General features: G+C 48.6%; 1 protein-coding gene across 4 annotated transcripts in view; it reads right to left on the bottom strand.

Moving 5' to 3' along the window:
* bmp2k (BMP2 inducible kinase) overlaps positions 1 to 19,547 on the bottom strand; it is a 32,442-nt gene that overhangs the window by 6,618 nt on the left and 6,277 nt on the right. The window contains exons 2-16 of one of the 4 annotated variants that reach the window (XM_061038977.1): positions 15,991 to 16,109; positions 14,568 to 14,673; positions 14,322 to 14,464; positions 13,855 to 13,976; positions 13,239 to 13,320; positions 12,183 to 12,315; positions 10,515 to 10,618; positions 9,586 to 9,665; positions 9,312 to 9,460; positions 8,834 to 9,045; positions 7,068 to 7,247; positions 4,966 to 5,258; positions 4,113 to 4,279; positions 3,848 to 3,955; positions 2,537 to 2,940 (exon numbers count right to left, since the gene is read on the bottom strand). In XM_061038977.1, the coding sequence (XP_060894960.1) occupies positions 2,918 to 2,940; positions 3,848 to 3,955; positions 4,113 to 4,279; positions 4,966 to 5,258; positions 7,068 to 7,247; positions 8,834 to 9,045; positions 9,312 to 9,460; positions 9,586 to 9,665; positions 10,515 to 10,618; positions 12,183 to 12,315; positions 13,239 to 13,320; positions 13,855 to 13,976; positions 14,322 to 14,464; positions 14,568 to 14,673; positions 15,991 to 16,109 (2,021 nt within the window). In that variant the 3' untranslated portion in view covers positions 2,537 to 2,917. Of the gene's footprint in view, positions 1 to 2,536; positions 2,941 to 3,847; positions 3,956 to 4,112; positions 4,280 to 4,965; positions 5,259 to 7,067; positions 7,248 to 8,833; positions 9,046 to 9,311; positions 9,461 to 9,585; positions 9,666 to 10,514; positions 10,619 to 12,182; positions 12,316 to 13,238; positions 13,321 to 13,854; positions 13,977 to 14,321; positions 14,465 to 14,567; positions 14,674 to 15,990; positions 16,110 to 19,547 lie in introns of those variants that run through there. The other 3 variants (XM_061038975.1, XM_061038976.1, XM_061038974.1) reach the window with 3 other exon arrangements.

Raw genomic sequence — 19,547 nt, 5'->3', positions numbered from 1 at the left:
TCTTGGACTTGACTCGGGACTTGCCTGTATTTATCTTGGACTTGACTCGGGACTTGCCTGTCTTTATCTTGGACTTGACTCGGGACTTGCCTGTCTTTATCTGGGACTTGACTCGGGACTTGCCTGTCTTTATCTGGGACTTGACTTGGGACTTGCAGTCTTGATCTGGGACTTGACTCGGGACATGTCTGTCTTTATCTTGGACTTGACTCAGGACTTGTCTGTCTTTATCTGGGACTTGACTCGGGACTTGCCTGTTTTTAATCGGGGACTTGACCCGGGACTTGCCTGTCGTTATCTGGGACTTGACCCAGGACTTACTTGTCTTTATCTGGGACTTGCACGGGACTTGCCTGTCTTCATCTGGGACTTGACTCGGGACTTGCCTGTTTTTATCGGGGACTTGACTCGGGACTTGCCTGTCTTTATCTGGGACTTGACCCGGGACTTGTCTGTCTTTGTCTGGGACTTGCCTGTATTTATCTGGGACTTGCACAGGACTTGCCTGTCTTTATCTGGGACTTTCACGGGACTTGCCTGTCTTTATCTGGGACTTGACTCTGGACTTGTCTGTCTTTATCTGGGACTTGACTCGGGACTTGCCTGTCTTTATCTGGGACTTGACCCGGGACTTGCCTGTATTTATCTTGGACTTGACTCTGGACTTGCCTGTATTTATCTGGGACTTGACCCGGGACTTGCCTGTCTTTATCTTGGACTTGACTCAGGACTTGTCTGTCTTTATCTGGGACTTGACTCGGGACTTGCCTGTTTTTAATCGGGGACTTGACCCGGGACTTGCCTGTCGTTATCTGGGACTTGACCCAGGACTTACTTGTCTTTATCTGGGACTTGCACGGGACTTGCCTGTCTTCATCTGGGACTTGACTCGGGACTTGCCTGTCTTTATCTTGGACTTGACTCGGGACTTGCCTGTATTTATCTTGGACTTGACTCGGGACTTGCCTGTCTTTATCTTGGACTTGACTCGGGACTTGCCTGTCTTTATCTGGGACTTGACTCGGGACTTGCCTGTCTTTATCTGGGACTTGACTTGGGACTTGCAGTCTTGATCTGGGACTTGACTCGGGACATGTCTGTCTTTATCTTGGACTTGACTCAGGACTTGTCTGTCTTTATCTGGGACTTGACTCGGGACTTGCCTGTTTTTAATCGGGGACTTGACCCGGGACTTGCCTGTCGTTATCTGGGACTTGACCCAGGACTTACTTGTCTTTATCTGGGACTTGCACGGGACTTGCCTGTCTTCATCTGGGACTTGACTCGGGACTTGCCTGTTTTTATCGGGGACTTGACTCGGGACTTGCCTGTCTTTATCTGGGACTTGACCCGGGACTTGTCTGTCTTTGTCTGGGACTTGCCTGTATTTATCTGGGACTTGCACAGGACTTGCCTGTCTTTATCTGGGACTTTCACGGGACTTGCCTGTCTTTATCTGGGACTTGACTCTGGACTTGTCTGTCTTTATCTGGGACTTGACTCGGGACTTGCCTGTCTTTATCTGGGACTTGACCCGGGACTTGCCTGTATTTATCTTGGACTTGACTCTGGACTTGCCTGTATTTATCTGGGACTTGACCCGGGACTTGCCTGTATTTATCTGGGACTTGACTCGGGACTTGCCTGTCTTTATCTGGGACTTGACTCGAGACTTGCCTGTCTTTATCTGGGACTTGACTCTGGACTTGTCTGTCTTTATCTGGGACTTGACCCGGGACTTGCCTGTATTTATCTTGGACTTGACTCTGGACTTGCCTGTCTTTATCTGGGACTTGACCCGGGACTTGCCTGTCTTTATCTGGGACTTGACCCGGGACTTGCTTGTCTTCATCTGGGACTTGACCCGGGACTTACTTGTCTGTCTTTGTCTGGGACTTGACCCGGGACTTGCCTGTCTTTATCTGGGACTTGACCCGGGACTTGCCTGTCTTTATCTGGGACTTGACCCGGGACTTGCTTGTCTTCATCTGGGACTTGACCCGGGACTTACTTGTCTGTCTTTGTCTGGGACTTGACCCGGGACTTGCCTGTCTTTATCTGGGACTTGACCCGGGACTTGCTTGTCTTCATCTGGGACTTGACCTGGGACTTGTCTGTCTTTCTCTTGGACTTGACTTGGGACTTGCCGGTCTTTATCTGGGACTTGACCCGGGACTTGCCTGTCTTTATATAGGACTTGACTTGGGACTTAATTGTGACCTGTAAACATTGACTTTGTCCCAGCTCTGTAACTTGTTGACGTCTTGGTCTTGTTTGAAGGTGCAGGATCAGATTTTTTGTTTTAGGATTCTAGTCGAGATCATTTTTATTTTACCTAAAAACAATCTTTTTGCAATGAGCTTTGATCGCCTGTTAGTGCGGCTTCTAATCCTGCTCAGACTGGTTTATTTTACAGTGAAACATTAAATGTGATAGTCAGAGGTCAGACAGAGACGGCCATGTTGGTCAGGAACATCTGGTGTGAGGTGGTGGAGAGATTTTAAACTGGATTAAAAATAAAGAACCAAAGTGAATCTTTGATTTGAAAGCGTTTTTATTTCTCAGTAACATTCGATAAAGAGAATACATTCACACCGACAGGATGATACAGGAGCTGATACACAAACAAAACCAGACATCTTCATCCGCCCCGGATCCGTCTGCACGAGCCCAAAGTACACAGACTAACCACAGACTCATCGTGTGGGAGTCAAAAAGGGTCCCAAAGTTTCATGATGAAGATGAATCCAACAGAAAACATAAAATGCATCAGATTCACGTCTGTCTGCTCGTTTGGGTTTTCTGTCCCAACACTGCAGCTTCATTGGCTCGCTCGCCCCTTTCTCTCTATCATTGTTTTTATTTGGCTTTAATGTTGAATTAATCAGAGTAATAAAAATCCTTCCACCAGAACACATCAGATGTTTGTGACTCGGCCGTCTGCACATGAAAAAACACACAAAAATAAAAAACTGAACTGAGTGATGCCGTGAACTGATGAAAACTTACCTGCAACTAAAACACTCATGTTTACTTAACTGGATGAATGCGTGTGTGTAATCTAGACAGTGTGACGGGGTTTTCCTGCACACACACAGATGACGCTCTGACATCACACACACACAAAGCTTAACGGCCGATCAGAAATCAGTCGGTGCTGATTCTTTCATGCCGGCCTGCAGGAATTAGACGGAGCCCAGACTCTCTGGGTGTAAAATACAAAAAAGTCCCTTCAACCTTGTTTGGTTCCTTTTTTTTTGTCCCAACAGAAGACGTTTTACATTTCCCCACGCCGACATTCAAGTGCTCGGAGGTTCTATTGCATCTTTACGTTGTTTGAGTCGAACATCTATCTCTAACTTATCTAAGATTCTAACGTCGTCTCAGATTCTCTTTAAATCTCTCGATCTCGTAAAAACTTTAATCTAATGTAACAGACGATTCTCGAACTAACGACACAGAAGATTATTGCTGCTATTAACATTACTGATAAAGCACCAAGAGGCGGTGTGTGTGTGTATTACAATATGACCCCGTGGCTGAATCAATATGAACGTATAAAGACGTGATGACGGCTGAGTTTAGATACTACATCTGGAAAGGGCTAAAGTGTGTGTGTGTGTGTGTGTTAGAGCGTCTCTGGTGATCTGACCCCTGACCCGCGTCTGATATCTGTGGATTTATTCACACCTGCCTCCAACACCAGCAGCTGTCTCACCTGCACACTGACACACAAACACACACCTGACGCTTCATTGGTTTAAGAAAGGTGAGGGGGGACTGGGGGGGGGGTCAAAGGGGGCTCCACAGTGCTGGGTCCTGCAGCAGGGACTCCTTTAAGACTTGCCTGTGCTCGCCACAAACGGGGCCGAGCCGAACAGGTCCTCAGGGGGGAGGGACTTAGTCTGCAGGGGGCGGTCCGTTTCCACACTGGCTGCTCGCTCCACAGGTTTGTCTGTGTGGACGAGAGAGAGAGAGAGAGGGGGGGGTTAGACCATGAAGGAACATGACTTACTCTTTTCTTCTTCTGATCAGAAGAACACGGAGCTGAAACATCTTTCTGACATCACACAAACAAACGAGGAGGTGAAAATGATTGACAGGTCACTTGCTTGCTCTGAGCAGGTCAAACTCGCGGTCGATCAGTTCCTCCTCGGTCAGCTTGGAGAAGTTGTCCTCTCCAAACGGGTTCCAGTGCGACATGTCAGGGGGGTTACTGAGCGCGCCGCAGCTCTGAGAGGGGGGGGAGACCCCGTCTGAGGCCAGCAGGGAGTTCCTACTGCAGAGACACGAGGACAGAGATGACATCATACAGGTGAGACTCACATTAATAATATCCACATCATGATGTATATGTTGACCTTTGACCTCTGTCAACAGCAGAGAAAAATCTCACTGCGAGCCGTTTAATGACGAGCCTGAGATTTGAGTCAACAGCTCGTCAAAGCACACTTCAGTTGGTATACCTTCAAAATAAAAGCACCACACTTCTGTCTGTCCACTTTCAAAATAAAAGCATCACACTTCAGTTTGTCTACCTTCAAAATAAAAGCACCACACTTCTGTCTGTCCACTTTCAAAATAAAAGCATCATACTTCAGTTTGTCTACCTTCAAAATAAAAGCACCACACGTCTGTCTGTCCACTTTCAAAATAAAAGCATCACACTTCAGTTTGTCTACCTTCAAAATAAAAGCACAACATTTCAGTTTGTCTACCTTCAAAATAAAAGCACCACACTTCAGTTTGCCTACCTTCAAAATAAAAGCACCACATTTCTGTTTGTCCACTTTCAAAATAAAAGCACCACACTTCAGTTTGCCCGCCTTCAGAATAAAGGCACCACAGAGCAGAGAAGCAAATAATTCAAGGATGCAGGATGGACAGCTGGAGCACTCGGTTCCTGGTCCCTAAAGGTTCCTCCCATGATCAACCAATAGGAGCCAGATGTTCAGGAGACCTTACCTGGAGTTAGTGTATGATGGATCCACAGGTGACGGCCCCCCGATCTGCACAGGTGACGGCCCCCCAACCAGCACAGGTGACGGCCCCCCCACCAGCACAGGTGCAGCAGCAGGTCCAGCAGAGGGTGTGGTGGAGCTAAAGGAGCCCAGCGGGATCTGAAATTCGAGGGGGGAGGACATGTAGGGGAGCGTCTGCTGAGCCGCAAGAGGAGGAGGAGGATGTTGTTGATGATGATGTTGTTGTTGATGTTGTTGTTGTTGATGTTGCACAAAAGCCTGTTGGTACTGGTGCAGCTGTGGGGGGAGGCAGAGAGGGAGAAGAGGGAGGGGGGGGATGAGGGAGGATCTTTGATTTTATGGTTCACAGTGAATCAGAAAGATGATGAATGTTGTTAGAAATCAGTTCTGGGTTTGGAGAGCTGAAGGGGGGGGTCACAGTGAGGGGAGGGGAGGGGGGTCACAGTGAGGGGAGGGGGGGGTCACAGTGAGGGGAGGGGAGGGGAGGGTCACAGTGAGGGGAGGGGAGGGGGGTCACAGTGAGGGGAGGGGGGGTCACAGTGAGGGGAGGGGAGGGGAGGGGGGTCACAGTGAGGGGAGGGGGGGGTCACAGTGAGGGGAGGGGAGGGGAGGGTCACAGTGAGGGGAGGGGAGGGGGGTCACAGTGAGGGGAGGGGAGGGGGGTCACAGTGAGGGGAGGGGGGGTCACAGTGAGGGGAGGGGAGGGGAGGGGGGTCACAGTGAGGGGAGGGGAGGGTCACAGTGAGGGGAGGGGAGGGGGGTCACAGTGAGGGGAGGGGGGGTCACAGTGAGGGGAGGGGAGGGGAGGGGAGGGGAGGGGAGGGTGTCACAGTGAGGGGAGGGGGGGGTCACAGTGAGGGGAGGGGAGGGGAGGGGGGTCACAGTGAGGGGAGGGGAGGGTGTCACAGTGAGGGGAGGGGGGGGGGGGGTTCACAGTGAGGGGAGGGGTGTCAAACAGAACGAAAGAACAAACTGAAAAACATGAATCTCCTCTATAACGTTCGATCTTAATCTGAAGCTCGATCCCAATCTGAAGTTTGATCTTAATCTGAAATTCGATCTTAATCTGAAGGTCGAGCCCAATCTGAAGTTTGATCTTAATCTGAAATTCGATCTTAATCTGAAGGTCGATCTTAATCTAAAATTCGATCCCAATCTGAAGTTTGATCTTAATCTGAAGCTCGATCTTAATTTGAAGTTCGATCCCAATCTTAAAGTCGGTCCTTATCTGAAACTCGGATCTTAATCTCAAGGTCGGTCTTAATCTGAAACTCAATCTTAATCTGAAGGTCGGTCTTAATCTGAAACTCGATCTTAATCTTAAAGTCGATCTTAATCTGAAGGTTGATCTTAATCTGAAACTCGATCTTAATCTTAAAGTCGATCTTAATCTGAAGGTCAATCTTGCTCGGCCTCCTTTAACTCGGATTCTGTCTGCTCACTCTTTTGAAGCTCTGCATGACGTCTTGTCTGAGCGAGCATGTGAGACAGAGAGAGAGAGAGAGGACCCTGAGCAGGTATGGAGGGAATAAACAGAGTGTGTGTTTCATATGTCAGGAAGCTGCACACAGAAACTCTCTGATTCACCCTCTGTTCAGTCCCCTCGTGGCTCGCCTCGGACAGATTGCCTCTGAAATAAAACAGATGGTGCTCGTTCGGAGGGAAACAGACTAAAAATGTCTCCGCCCTGACAGCGTGTGCGTGCGTGTGTGGAGGACCCGTGTTTGTGTGTTTGATGGGAGTCGCAGCGTAAATACGAGTTTTCTGAGTGTTCGGAGCGAGTCAGTGGGAAGTTCGAGCGTCTGCTTGGCACGGCCTGCCGAGCGAGTCTACTGCCAGTGTTTTTGAACGGAGACACTCTTCAGGGCGTTGTGACATTAAATGAAGGACTCAGAGCTGTGCTTTCACGCTGCGTCTCCATGTGTTTCACCGTCAGCTCGTCGGACTATTTATGCCGCTTTGGATCAGACTCCTGCTCTCACATCCTGTCAGCACTTTCTGTCAGAAGCTTCAGCGAGAAGGCAAGTTTTAAGATAAAGAAGTCCACTACAGCAGCAGCAGGTTGAGAGGTGTGAAGGGACTCACCATGGCAGCGTACTGAGCTTGAGCTTGAGCCTGAGCCTGAGCCACCTGTTGCTGGTAGACGGGCGCCATCATCATGTGCTGCTGCTGCTGGAGGAGAGCCGCCTGCTGCTGCTGCTGCTGCTGCTGCTGCTGCTGCTGCTGCTGCTGGAGCTGCAGAGACTGCTGCACAGCCTGCTGGTACTGAGCAGGGACACAGAGGGTTAAAACGTCATTAAGTGTGTGTGACCACAGAGGTGCTCAGGACATCCTAAACCGCCATACTTTTTGATACCAAGGGTTTCAAAACGAGATAATCTGTTAGTCTTAAAGCTGTGACTTTTTTATCATTAAACTGAGAGGAATGAATCAAACAGAGCGGGAAAAGAGCGTTTAGTTTTGCTGTTCCCACCGCGTGGAACTTTCTCCAAAATTACTTGAAAATGGCCGAGCTCATTTCGCTTGAAGCCTTTGGCTCGATCTTAAAGAGACCATATTCTGCCCTTTTTGGGGTTCGTATATTTAATCTATGTACCTACTTTTGTACGTTCACAATAGCGAAAGTCCGAAAAAAGTGTCTGTTTTCATGTACTGCTCCTCCTTGCTCCCTCTACGCTCTGAGTCCGTCAGCTACACTCTGTTGAGCCCACACTGTTAGACCCCACGTGGGCCAAGTCTGCTCTGATTGGTCTGCCGATCCGCTCTGTCGTTATTGGTCAGTTGCTCAGCACACGTCACAGGGCTTGCCACAACGAGCCAATGGGCTTAGATCAGTGATCTCACACTGACAATGACGTCGGACTGACAAATTTTTATGGAGGGGGCTAGAACCGAGCGTTACATGAGGCTAATACTACAGCTAACAGGAGGACGTAGGAGAAGCCGCGTGTCCACGGACTTTGATTTTTTGCACATAGCTGTGCCTAAACATGCACAGGACACTTGGAAATCACACTAAAGAGCATATAAAACCAGAAAAAGCAGAATATGGGACCTTTAAAAGATAAAAAAACACGAGACAATTGGACAGTGCCTGATGTGTTTCTGAATTGTAATCCGTGATCAAGATTCTGCACTTTATCTGTAAATCAATTTGCACGTTGTAAATTGTTGTTCTCTCCTAACTTATTGTTTGTAAACTGTCTCTTTATCATGTAATGCTTTTTATGATCTTGGCCAGGTCACCCTTGTGAAAGAGATCCTGATCTCAATGGGTTATTTACCTGGTTAAATAAAGGTTAAATAAAAAAATAAAATAAAAAACTCAAGGACCAAACAGCACAAACACACAAATATTTTTGTGCTGTTTACACAATGTGCAGAGTGCACCTGCAAGTTTTGGTAACAAACAATCCCTGAGTATTTGGCGCCTAGGACGTCTTTTAATTAACATGATTGCTTTCTTTCATAAACTGGACCCAAGGATCTGATTCTGAGTTCTGTCATGGAAGAAACTAAAATCCTAACTTCCACCACCAGGGGGGTCTCAAGACAAAACAATAACAAAAGATGACCGCGAGGCCGAGGCAACACGTGAGTTCAAAGGGCGTACTGACAGCGAAACTTTGTTATCTTATTGTGAATAAAAAATTACCCGCCACTGGCTGCCTGGGACTTCTATTTTCGTTGCCATGGTGATAAACAGGTATCAACATTGTTTGATTATAGGGTCATAAGGAAGGTATAGTTGGTGTATTGTTACAGTTTGTGAGGCTGACGGTTCTGCAGCATGGGCTAAACCCTCTGATTGGCTCTCAGCCTCTCCTGAGGTGTGTCCTGGAGGTATTTACCTGGAGGTATTGGAGTTGCTGAGCGGTTGCTTGTTGTTGTTGTTGTTGTTGTTGTTGCAGTGCTTGTTGATGATGATGATGCTGCTGTAGTTGCTGCAGACGGAGGTCACCAGGCTGCAGCTGCTGCAGGACGCGGTGCTGCTGACTGCTGGGCTGCTGCTGCTGCTGCTGCTGCTGCTGCATGGACGGCTGCCCCGAGCCAGGTGTGTGAGCTGAGAGGACAGGTACGCACAGGTACAGAGTTATTAATATCGTTTAAAAAACACAGCATCAAACACAGAGCCAGGTGAGTGAGCTGAGAGGACAGGTACGCACAGGTACAGAGTTATTAATATCGTTTAAAAAACACAGCATCAATCACAGAGCCAGGTGAGTGCGCTGAGAGGACAGGTAGAACACATGAAACCACCAGCCTGACACAGCTGATGGATACATTTTAAAGATCTATGTTGTTACCAGTCGCATTGTTAAAAGGTACCTTTCTGTCCGTTACTGACGGGCGCTGAAGGCCCGCCCATCTTCACAGGTGTGACGGTGTTGGTGAGTGGTAAGACGTTACTATTGGCTGCTTTGGGTCTCTGTCTGGGAGCGATCGATGTTTCTGTGGGACCGACAGCCTCTGTGATCCTGCAGAGAGAGATGTTAATGTTTACGGTACCTGTCTGTACCTGTCCGTCTGTGAACAGTACCTGTCTGTCAGTGAACAGTACCTGTCTGTCTGTAAACAGTACCTGTCTGTCTGTAAACAGTACCTGGCTTTCGTCATACTCTTCTTAGCGGCGACCTCGCTCGCTGTTAGCGGTTCAGGGAGAGACGTCGGGATTGGAGAGTTCTGGAAAAACACTGGAAGATTATTTTGACACCATGACAAGAGAAACGGAAGTCTTAGATACTTGATATCGGGTCATCGGACCTTTTACATTCTCAAAAATAGCAGACAACCTCCTGCTCTGTATAAATTACATGTTTGTCTTATTGACAGCGTGCAGGAGTTTGTTTTCAGGTTTTGATGGATTCATTTCTCTCCTACACACCTGGCTGATCAAATAGATGTAGTGTTTGTAAAGCTTCAGTCCTTTTCTTTATTATCCATCATTAAAGGGGACATATGATGAAAAATCCTCTTCTTTAGTGTTTCTGAACATATATTTGGGTAACCTAAGTGTCTACAGACCCACAACATGTTAAATAAATCCATCCAGTGTTTGTGGTCTGCATAAGTCTTACAACACAGAGAACAATGCTCCGTTTCAAATGTGCTCTCCTTGTGATGTCACAGTGGGATTCAGGTAAAAAAAAAAGTCCCCTCCCCTCCCCTGGTATCTCCACCCATGAACTCCACCTCCAGCTTAGAACAAAACTTTTGAGCTGGTCCGCCATTTTTATTCTCTCTACAGAGGAGGGGGGGGTGGGGGGGGGTTCATTGTATTTAAAGAGACACACACACCAAAACAGAGCGTTCTGAGAGAGCTGGTTTATACAGGGTCACAAACCTCCTCTGGTGCTTGATTCATGTTATATTTTGACCAAAGCACAGCACAGATGTTTCATTTAGACCACAGGGGGACTGTTTGAAAAGGTGGAGGAGGGGGATATTATGCCCCTTTAAATAAACAGACTGTACTGTTTTACCTGGTATTAAAAAGTATCGAACATTAAGACGACCTCAGTGGAGACTTACAAACAGGTTTGGCACTGGACAGTCTTTTCCTGCTAATCTAAAGGCAAAGTGGGACACCTGGTAGATGTCTGGTCTCTTCTCCTGGTCCGGCTCGAGCATGTATCCTGAAAAGAAGAGACACAGATACTTTAAACAACATGCTGAGTCTAATAAACTGTGGATGGTGTGCATGCTCTGTGTTTGTCCACCAGGTGGAGCTGTTGGCTAGATAATGGAAGACAGGAGGATCCACTGTGGGCGGCGTTAGGGGGAAGTGAAAGAAGTTTCATCATAGAGGCCGTTAACGACTGACGGACAAACTGGTTCAAACAGGCTGAAGGGTTCACTTCCTGTTCTTTCTGTGAGTCACTTTAAACTGTCGGCCTCAAACTTCTCTAACCCCCCGGGGTCTTCCTCTAGAACAGTAAAAACAGGGTCAAGACAGATGAATTTAACTCCTCTGGTTAAAGCGGAGAATCAAACTGATTCTGGGCTGACGTAAGGGAAATAAACCTCTGGGTTTAAAACCATACGGTCGATTATTTTAACCTTTGATTGTTTTAAAAAGTACCAAAGCTTCAGATCAGATTTTTAACCCGAAGCTGCTGAGAGAGAAACCGTGAGCCGAGTGCGTTCGGACTCTCGTGGCGGGTCGACTGGACACTGGACACGAGTGATTCATGAGGAGGAATATTTCAAAGTGGGACTTCAACATATTTTTGGAGCCAATCAAAGAATGTGTCTGATTTCCTAATACGACCAACACAACGTCTAAAGTGTGCAAAAGGTTTCTATGGGTGACGTGATGCAGACGGGCTGAGAGTGAACGCAGGAAAGACGAGGCAGCGTTTGATACAAAGTAAACGTAAACTATGAAATATCAACTAGGGCCCGACCAATACAGGATTTTAGGGTCTGATACCGATATCAATTTCAGGTAGAAAAGAAATCAGATACTGAAAAGTCCACAGATAACTTTTGTAGATCTGCAGAGATAAAAACACTTTTACTGTGTTGATCCCTCAGTTAGCAAACACTTGTGGAAAAGATATTTTATGAAGAGAAGACGGTCACTCGACTGGAAAATAACTGATGTTTAGAATCAGGTCATAGGGCGCTCCACTTCCCCGTTTAAACACGGTTGCTTTCACATGAAAAGTCCTGAGACCGCCTCTTCAAGCAGTACCCGAGTACGTTTGTGTTCGCACCGATCAAATGAACCGGACTTTGGGGTCAAGTGTACCGGGATCCGGGCCCGAGTCCCCCATGTGTAACCACCCTAAGTGTGGAGGACTCGTTTGATTTTTACGAGAATCAAATCAAAGTTTAAAGTTTGTGACAAACTAAAAGCTTGTAGACGGCGTCATTAAGATTTTAAAGGAGATCTGTTCTGCTGATCATCTTTAAACACGTTTCATGTGACGATGTTGGACGTCCGTATTAAACCTCTGCACGATCTGTCGGCGTGATCCCCGAGCGTGGTTTCCTGCTGCTCTGAACGAAATGTTACAAGAGCGTGGCGACGAATCAGAGCAAAGCATGGAGCAAAGTTGTAGGACACGCCCACCAGGAAGCTCTCTCAAATGTCATGTCTAATGCAAACGCTACCCGGCAGGTCTCCCAGACTGACATCTCCTTTAAATATAAAAACATTATATTCATGATAAGCCGACACGATGAGAAACTTACGGATCAAACAGTGCAGCTTGAAGGAGAACTTGGAGTTATCCGGGACGATAAACGTCCCGTCACAAATGGCGACCTGACTCTCCCCAAAAGGAAGCGTGAAGAAACACAGCTTGTACAACAAGCAGCCCAGAGCCTGGCGAGAGAGGGGGGGAGAGAGGCGGGGGGAGACAGAGAGAAGAGAGAGAGGGGGGGAGAGAGACAGAGAGAAGAGAGAGAGGGGGAGACAGAGAGAAGAGAGAGAGAGAGAGGCGGGGGGAGACAGAGAGAGGGGGGAGAGAGAGAGAGAGAGAGAGAGAGAGAGGGAGAGGAGAGGGGAGAGAGAGAGAGAGGGAGGGAGGGAGAGGGGAGGGGGGAGAGGAGGGGTGTGGGGAGAGAGAGGGGGAGAGAGGGAGGGAGAAGGGGGGAGAGAGGGAGAGGAGGGGGAGAGATGAGGGGGTGGGGGAGAGAGGGGGAGACGGAGGGAGATGGGGGAGAGAGAGAGGGGGGGAGATAGAGGGAGAGGAGGGGGGAGAGGGGAGGGGGGAGAGGAGGGGTGTGGGGGAGAGAGAGGGGGAGACGGAGGGAGAGGAGGGGGAAGAGAGAGAGGGAGGGAGAGGGGAGGGGGGAGAGGAGGGGTGTGGGGGAGAGAGAGGGGGAAAGAGAGAGAGGGAGAGGAGGGGGGAGAGAGAGAGAGGGAGGGAGAGGGGAGAGGAGGGGTGTGGGGGAGAGAGAGGGAGAGAGAAGGGGGAGAGGGGGGGAGAGGGGGAGAGCACAAAAAAGAGCTTTAAAGAAACTCTCCCTCGAAAATAAAACAGGAAGTATCACATCAGATAATAGCGTAGCCGCTAGCATGAGTATTCTCCGTCTGAAAGACAGAGAATACTCATGCTAGCTACTCGGCATGAACATAACAACAGGAAATGAGGGATAAAGTTGTTATGTGGATATTTTTGCCCGACTGCTGAAGAGAGAGGTGGAGGGAGACATGAACCTGTCCTGTTGGACTAACAAGTCCTGCAGGATGCAAAACACACATACCCCGCACGCGCACACACACGCACACACACAGTTTCTTACCCAGATATCAGCCTTGGTGGTGATGGCTTTACCTGCGTACAGGTTAATCATCTCAGGTGAGCGATAGGAGAGCGTTGTGTACCTGAGAGACAACAGGGAGAGGTCACTACAGGTCAAAGCTCACCTGTGACAGGTGGACAGGAGTTACCATGGTTACACATACACAGGCTGAGGTCAATCACATCACTGAATGTTTTTTTGTTTTTTTTGGAGAGATAGGACGGTGGATAGAGTCGGAAATCAGGGAGAGAGAGAGAGAGAAGGGAATGACATGCGGGAAAGGAGCCACAGGCTGGATTCAAACCCAGGCCGCCCGCTTTGAAGAGCCTCCATACATGGGGCGCTCGCACTAACCACTGCTCCACCAGCGCCCCACTGAATGTTTTTCACTATAAACTAATGGAATCAAAAGAGCGTCACCGATGTCATGTACAGTGGCCCTGAAGGTCAACCGATGTCATGTACGGTGGCCCTGAAGGTCAACCGATGTCATGTACGGTGGCCCTGGTGGCCTTTTCATCATCCTGTTTGTAGGAGAGGAACTCCTGCACGCCGTCTAAACGGCACACACCTGATGCAGCGAGCAGCGAGCAGCGTGCGGAACATTTAGACTCACTTCTTGATCTCGTCCTCCACGGCGCTCACTCCGTCTTTCTGAGGCTGTAAAACTTTATGCGTTGCACTGCCGAAGTCACAAAGCACATAATTTCCCTGATCGTTCAACAGGATGTTTTCAACCTGCAGAGAGACAGACAGGTGAGACAGACAGGTGAGACAGACAGGAGAGACAGACAGACAGGTAAGACAGACAGGAGGGACAGACAGACAGACAGTAGAGACAGACAGACAGGTATGACAGACAGGTGAGACAGACAGACAGTAGAGACAGACAGACAGGTGAGACAGACAGACAGGAGGGACAGACAGACAGGAGAGACAGACAGTCAGGTGAGACAGACAGGTAAGACAGATGAGACAGACAGACAGATGAGACAGACAGACAGGAGAGACAGACAGTCAGGTGAGACAGACAGGTGAGACAGACAGACAAAGGAGGAGGAGGAGATACAGGTGTGTCCTCACCTTGAGGTCTCTGTGGATGATGGGCGTCTTGCACTGATGCAGACGAGCGACCGCCTCACAGGTGTCACAGAACATGTGGAGGACCTCGGCCTCGCTGAAGCCCACGTTCAGACGCTGGTTCATCTGTTTCACCACCTGACCCGCTAAACGCCAGAGGGGGCGGGGTTTAAATTCACCATCAGGTCAACAGTCTTCATCTTATCAGGTGAGCATGTTTGTGTTTATAACCTGTTCACCTGTGCGTACCTTTACAGTACTCCATGAGGATCAGCACCTCCCACACGCTGTCCGACACGGGGCTGATGGTGGAGTCCAGGTAACCCACGATGTTCTTGTGACCCGAGAGCTCCTTCTACAGACAGGAAGACACATGGAGGTCATTACAGATACACAGGTAACGTACAGGTAACGTACAGGTAACCTACAGGTAACGTACAGGTAACCTACAGGTAACCAACAGGTAACCTACAGGTAACGTACAGGTAACGTACAGGTAACCAACAGGTAACCTACAGGTAATGTACAGGTAACCTACAGGTAACCTTCAGGTAACCTACAGGTAATGTACAGGTAATGTACAGGTAACCTACAGGTAACCTTCAGGTAACGTACAGGTAACCTACAGGTAACGTACAGGTAACGTACAGGTAACCTACAGGTAATCTACAGGTAACGTACAGGTAACCTACAGGTAACGTACAGGTAACCAACAAGTAACCCCAAGGTAACCTACAGGTAACCTACAGGTAACCAACAGGTAACCCAGAGGTAACCTACAGGTAACCAACAGGTAACCCACAATGTTCGTATGACCCGAGAGCTCCTTCTACAGACAGGAAGTCACATGGAGGTCATTACAGATACACAGGTAACGTACAGGTAACCTACAGGTAACGTACAGGTAACCAACAAGTAAACCACAGGTAACCAACAGGTAACCTACAGGTGACCTACAGGTAACCCACAGGTAACGTACAGGTAACGTACAGGTAACCAACAGGTGACCTACAGGTAACGTACAGGTGACCTACAGGTAACGTATAGGTAACCTACAGGTAACCAACAGGTGACCTACAGGTAACGTACAGGTAACCTACAGGTAACCAACAGGTGACCTACAGGTAACGTACAGGTGACCTACAGGTAAGCCACAGGTAAGCTACAGGTAAGCTATAGGTAACGGGTTTATACGTTAGGAGACCATACAGACCGTAATAAATGTTTATTTTATATAAAGACAAAATCCAGAACTGACGACACCAGCTGTTATCCTGAAACTGAAAATGATCTTGTTCTTTGTCTTCAGTTTTTAATCCTATATTCAGAAAGTAAATCTGAGATTCTTTATTGATTTAATTAGTCCTCTCTGTTATTGCCTTTGTTTGTGTTCTTTGTGTTGATTGGATCACATCTGAAGAGAGACAGGAAGTGTTGGGAGGAGAGACAACCTGACCTGGTCGGATCCTGGGACAACCAAACCTAAACTTTTCTAGTCTTTGTTTTTCTTGAATCACACAAAGAGACAAATGATGTCATAACCTGAGTTATTAAAAATGTGAGGTTACGATGTGTAACCATGGTTCTCTGAGTGGAGAGGTGATCTCGATAGAGGACAGGAGAGATGTGGTTAAATTAAACGCTCGTAAGAAGAGCGTGGCGTGCGCCTCACCATGATGGTGATCTCTCTCTTGTAGACGTTCAGGTCGGGGACGTTGTTCACATACATCCTCTTTAGAGCGCAGCGGACGCCGCTGTGCGTACGAGCCAGAAACACCACCGAGAACCCTCCTGAAAAAAAAACACACAAGACGACACGTTAGAGCCACACATCTGCAGAAAACAAATCTTTGTGATTATCTCAGTTTCAACAGAGGCAAGACCGGACCTGTCTGTGTGTGTGTGTGTGTGTGTGTGTGTGTGTGTGTGTGTGTGTGTGTGTGTGTGTGTGTGTGTGTCCTCTGATTGGACAGTCATTCTCTCATTAGCAGGTTTTCTGAGCCGTGTGGATCAAACTCAAACAGACCGATGAGCAGAGCGGACGGATCAACAAAGAGCGGTTTGTTTTTAACAGGTCAGCTGAGACCAGTCTGTGTCTGAACTGGGAACCAGCAGGAGGGAGAGAGAGACAAGTCTGTGGCTGAACTGGGAACCAGCAGGAGGGAGAGAGAGACAAGTCTGTGGCTGAACTGGGAACCAGCAGGAGGGAGAGAGAGACCAGTCTGTGTTTGAACTGGGAACCAGCAGGAGGGGGAGAGAGACCAGTCTGTGGCTGAACTGGGAACCAGCAGGGGGGAGAGAGAGACCAGTCTGTGTCTGAACTGGGAACCAGCAGGAGGGAGAGAGAGACAAGTCTGTGGCTGAACTGGGAACCAGCAGGAGGGAGAGAGAGACCAGTCTGTGTTTGAACTGGGAACCAGCAGGAGGGAGAGAGAGACCAGTCTGTGGCTGAACTGGGAACCAGCAGGGGGGAGAGAGAGACCAGTCTGTGTCTGAACTGGGAACCAGCAGGAGGGAGAGAGAGACAAGTCTGTGGCTGAACTGGGAACCAGCAGGAGGGAGAGAGAGACCAGTCTGTGTTTGAACTGGGAACCAGCAGGAGGGAGAGAGAGACCAGTCTGTGGCTGAACTGGGAACCAGCAGGGGGGAGAGAGAGACCAGTCTCTGGCTGAACTGGGAACCAGCAGGAGGGAGAGAGAGACCAGTCTGTGTCTGAACTGGGAACCAGCAGGAGGGAGAGAGAGACAAGTCTGTGGCTGAACTGGGAACCAGCAGGAGGGAGAGAGAGAGAGACCAGTCTGTGTTTGAACTGGGAACCAGCAGGAGGGAGAGAGAGACCAGTCTCTGGCTGAACTGGGAACCAGCAGGAGGGAGAGAGAGACCAGTCTGTGTCTGAACTGGGAACCAGCAGGAGGGAGAGAGAGACCAGTCTGTGTCTGAACTGGGAACCAGCAGGAGGGAGAGAGAGACCAGTCTGTGTCGTTAAGGACAGGAAACAGAAACACGGCGGTGCAGAGCCTTTAAGTGAGACATGAGGAGGAGGTCTAAAGAGGGTCTGAAGAGTTACCCAGCATGCACCACTGTGACCTTAAGCTCGTCAGAAACAAAGACGAGCAGACCAGAAGCTTCAGTCCCAGAGAGAGAGAGAAAGAGAGAGAGAACAAGAAAGAGAGAGAGAGAACGAGAGACAGAGAGAATGAGAGACAGAGAGGGAGAGAACGAGAGAGAGAACAAGACAGACAGAGAGAAAGAGAACGAGAAAGAGAGGGAGAGAACGAGAGAGAACAAGACAGACAGAGAGAAAGAGAACGAGAAAGAGAGGGAGAGAACTAGAAAGAGAGAGAGAACGAGAAAGAGAGAGAACAAGAGAACAAGACAGACAGATAGACAGAGAGAAAGAGAACGAGAGAGAGAGAGAACGAGAAAGAGAACAAGAGAGAACGAGAGAGAGAGAGAACTAGAGAGAGGGAACAAGACAGACAGACAGAGAGAAAGAGAACGAGAAAGAGAGAGAGAGAACGATACAGACAGAGAGAGAAAACTAGAAAGAGAACTAGAGAGAAAGAGGGAGACAGAGAGAGAGAGAACGACAGACAGAGAGAGAACTAGAGAGAGAGGGAGAGAGAGAACTAGAGAGCGAGAGAGGGAGAGAGAGAACTAGAGAGAGAGAACTAGAGAGGGAGAGAGAGAACGAGAGAGAGAGGGAACTAGAAAGAGAGAGAGAGAGAGAACTAGAGAGAGAGAGAGAACGAGAGAGAGAGAGGGAGAGAGAGAACGAGAAAGAGTCTGAAAAGTCTGTTCTCAGGGGTCTCTGGATTCTCTTTGTTTGACATTTGTAGCATGAGCTGTACTGACCAATCACGTATCAGCATGCCTCTGTGTGGACAGTAAAAGTCCACGCTAACGACATACCAGCTGCCATCGCCTGATTCTTAGTGGAATCACATCAAGTTTAATATCCTGGAGTCACAAACGCCCTCATCGGGAGGACTCCACTTAGTGACCACGTTTCTGTTTGAACACTCACAAAACCCCTCAGTGTCGGACGATGTCGGCCTAAAAATAGACGTGAACCCGATCCTAACGAGCTGTCGACAAATTCTGCACCCGGACTCCAACATGTCTTCTTCTTCTCTGGTCCTTATTACAGTAGGATCCTGATGAGGTGATCAGTCTGACATAGAAATAAGAGAAACAGCTGGACTACAACTCCCACTACCTCCTGTAGTCCTTACTCTCTCTTTAATGTTTGACTAAAATGGATCAGCATGAGCTGTGTCTGACCACGCCCCCTCTCTGGAAGGGCTTGAGTGTTTCAGGCCTTCTCGCTCCATGTCCTATTGTTTACGGTGAGAAGGCAGACTCAGAGGGCAGAACAAACACCTAGCTGTGGGAGTGTCACCCACCTGGGGGAGGGGCTACTGCCCTTTGTGATGTCATGAAGGGAAAATCTCCAAACGGCCTGTTTGAGCACACATTTTCTGAAAAGTGGAGCAGGCAGAAGACGGAGAGGATGGACTTTTCTCATGATTGGGGGGTTTGTAGACGGACTAGAGACACACGTTATTGTCAGAGAAACATGGTGAAGAGTGTTTTATAGAATAAATAATCCACCATGAGACGGGAAGACTTCCTGTAACGGCTCCCTCAGTGTGAGGTCATCCTCCTTTGTTAGAGAGCAGTAGTGGCTCCTCCAGCGTGCTGCATCCACATCATCACGTCATGAGAGCGTCAGCGCCACTGAACGGGCTCAATGAAATGCTGGAGTGGACTTTTCTATCAAAGACCTTCTCCATGTGACCCTCCGAGGCCACGCCCACTGTTGCTCGTGGTCGCGCTCAGCTCAGATGTGGTGATGATGAGTTGGGAGAATAAAGTTCATGTGCCGTTGGGGGGGGGGGGGGGGAAATGAGCTTGCACAAAGACAGCGAGCGCTGCGTCGTACCAGCAGTCTTTCTGCAGAGCTACAACAACACACAATGTGCCCATTCATCAGCTGTACAGTATGCCCCCCTGGACACACACACACACACACACACACACACACACACACACACACACACACACACACACAGGTCATCTTTAAAAAGAATTAAGAGGAGGTAAGACTGACGGAGCTCGAACTTCATTCAGGTGAAAGCAGCACGGCGCACACTTTATGATCTTTAAAGTTTTTAATTATGCGATTGAGCGACAGATCTGAATATTTAGAGGGGAAGATGCTGCGTT

This window comes from Labrus mixtus, chromosome 5, assembly GCF_963584025.1.
Source record: "Labrus mixtus chromosome 5, fLabMix1.1, whole genome shotgun sequence".
In the NCBI taxonomy this organism is placed as follows: domain Eukaryota; kingdom Metazoa; phylum Chordata; class Actinopteri; order Labriformes; family Labridae; genus Labrus; species Labrus mixtus.
The sequence above is the reverse complement of the archived record's forward strand: the minus strand, read 5'-3'. Positions and strand labels throughout refer to the sequence as shown.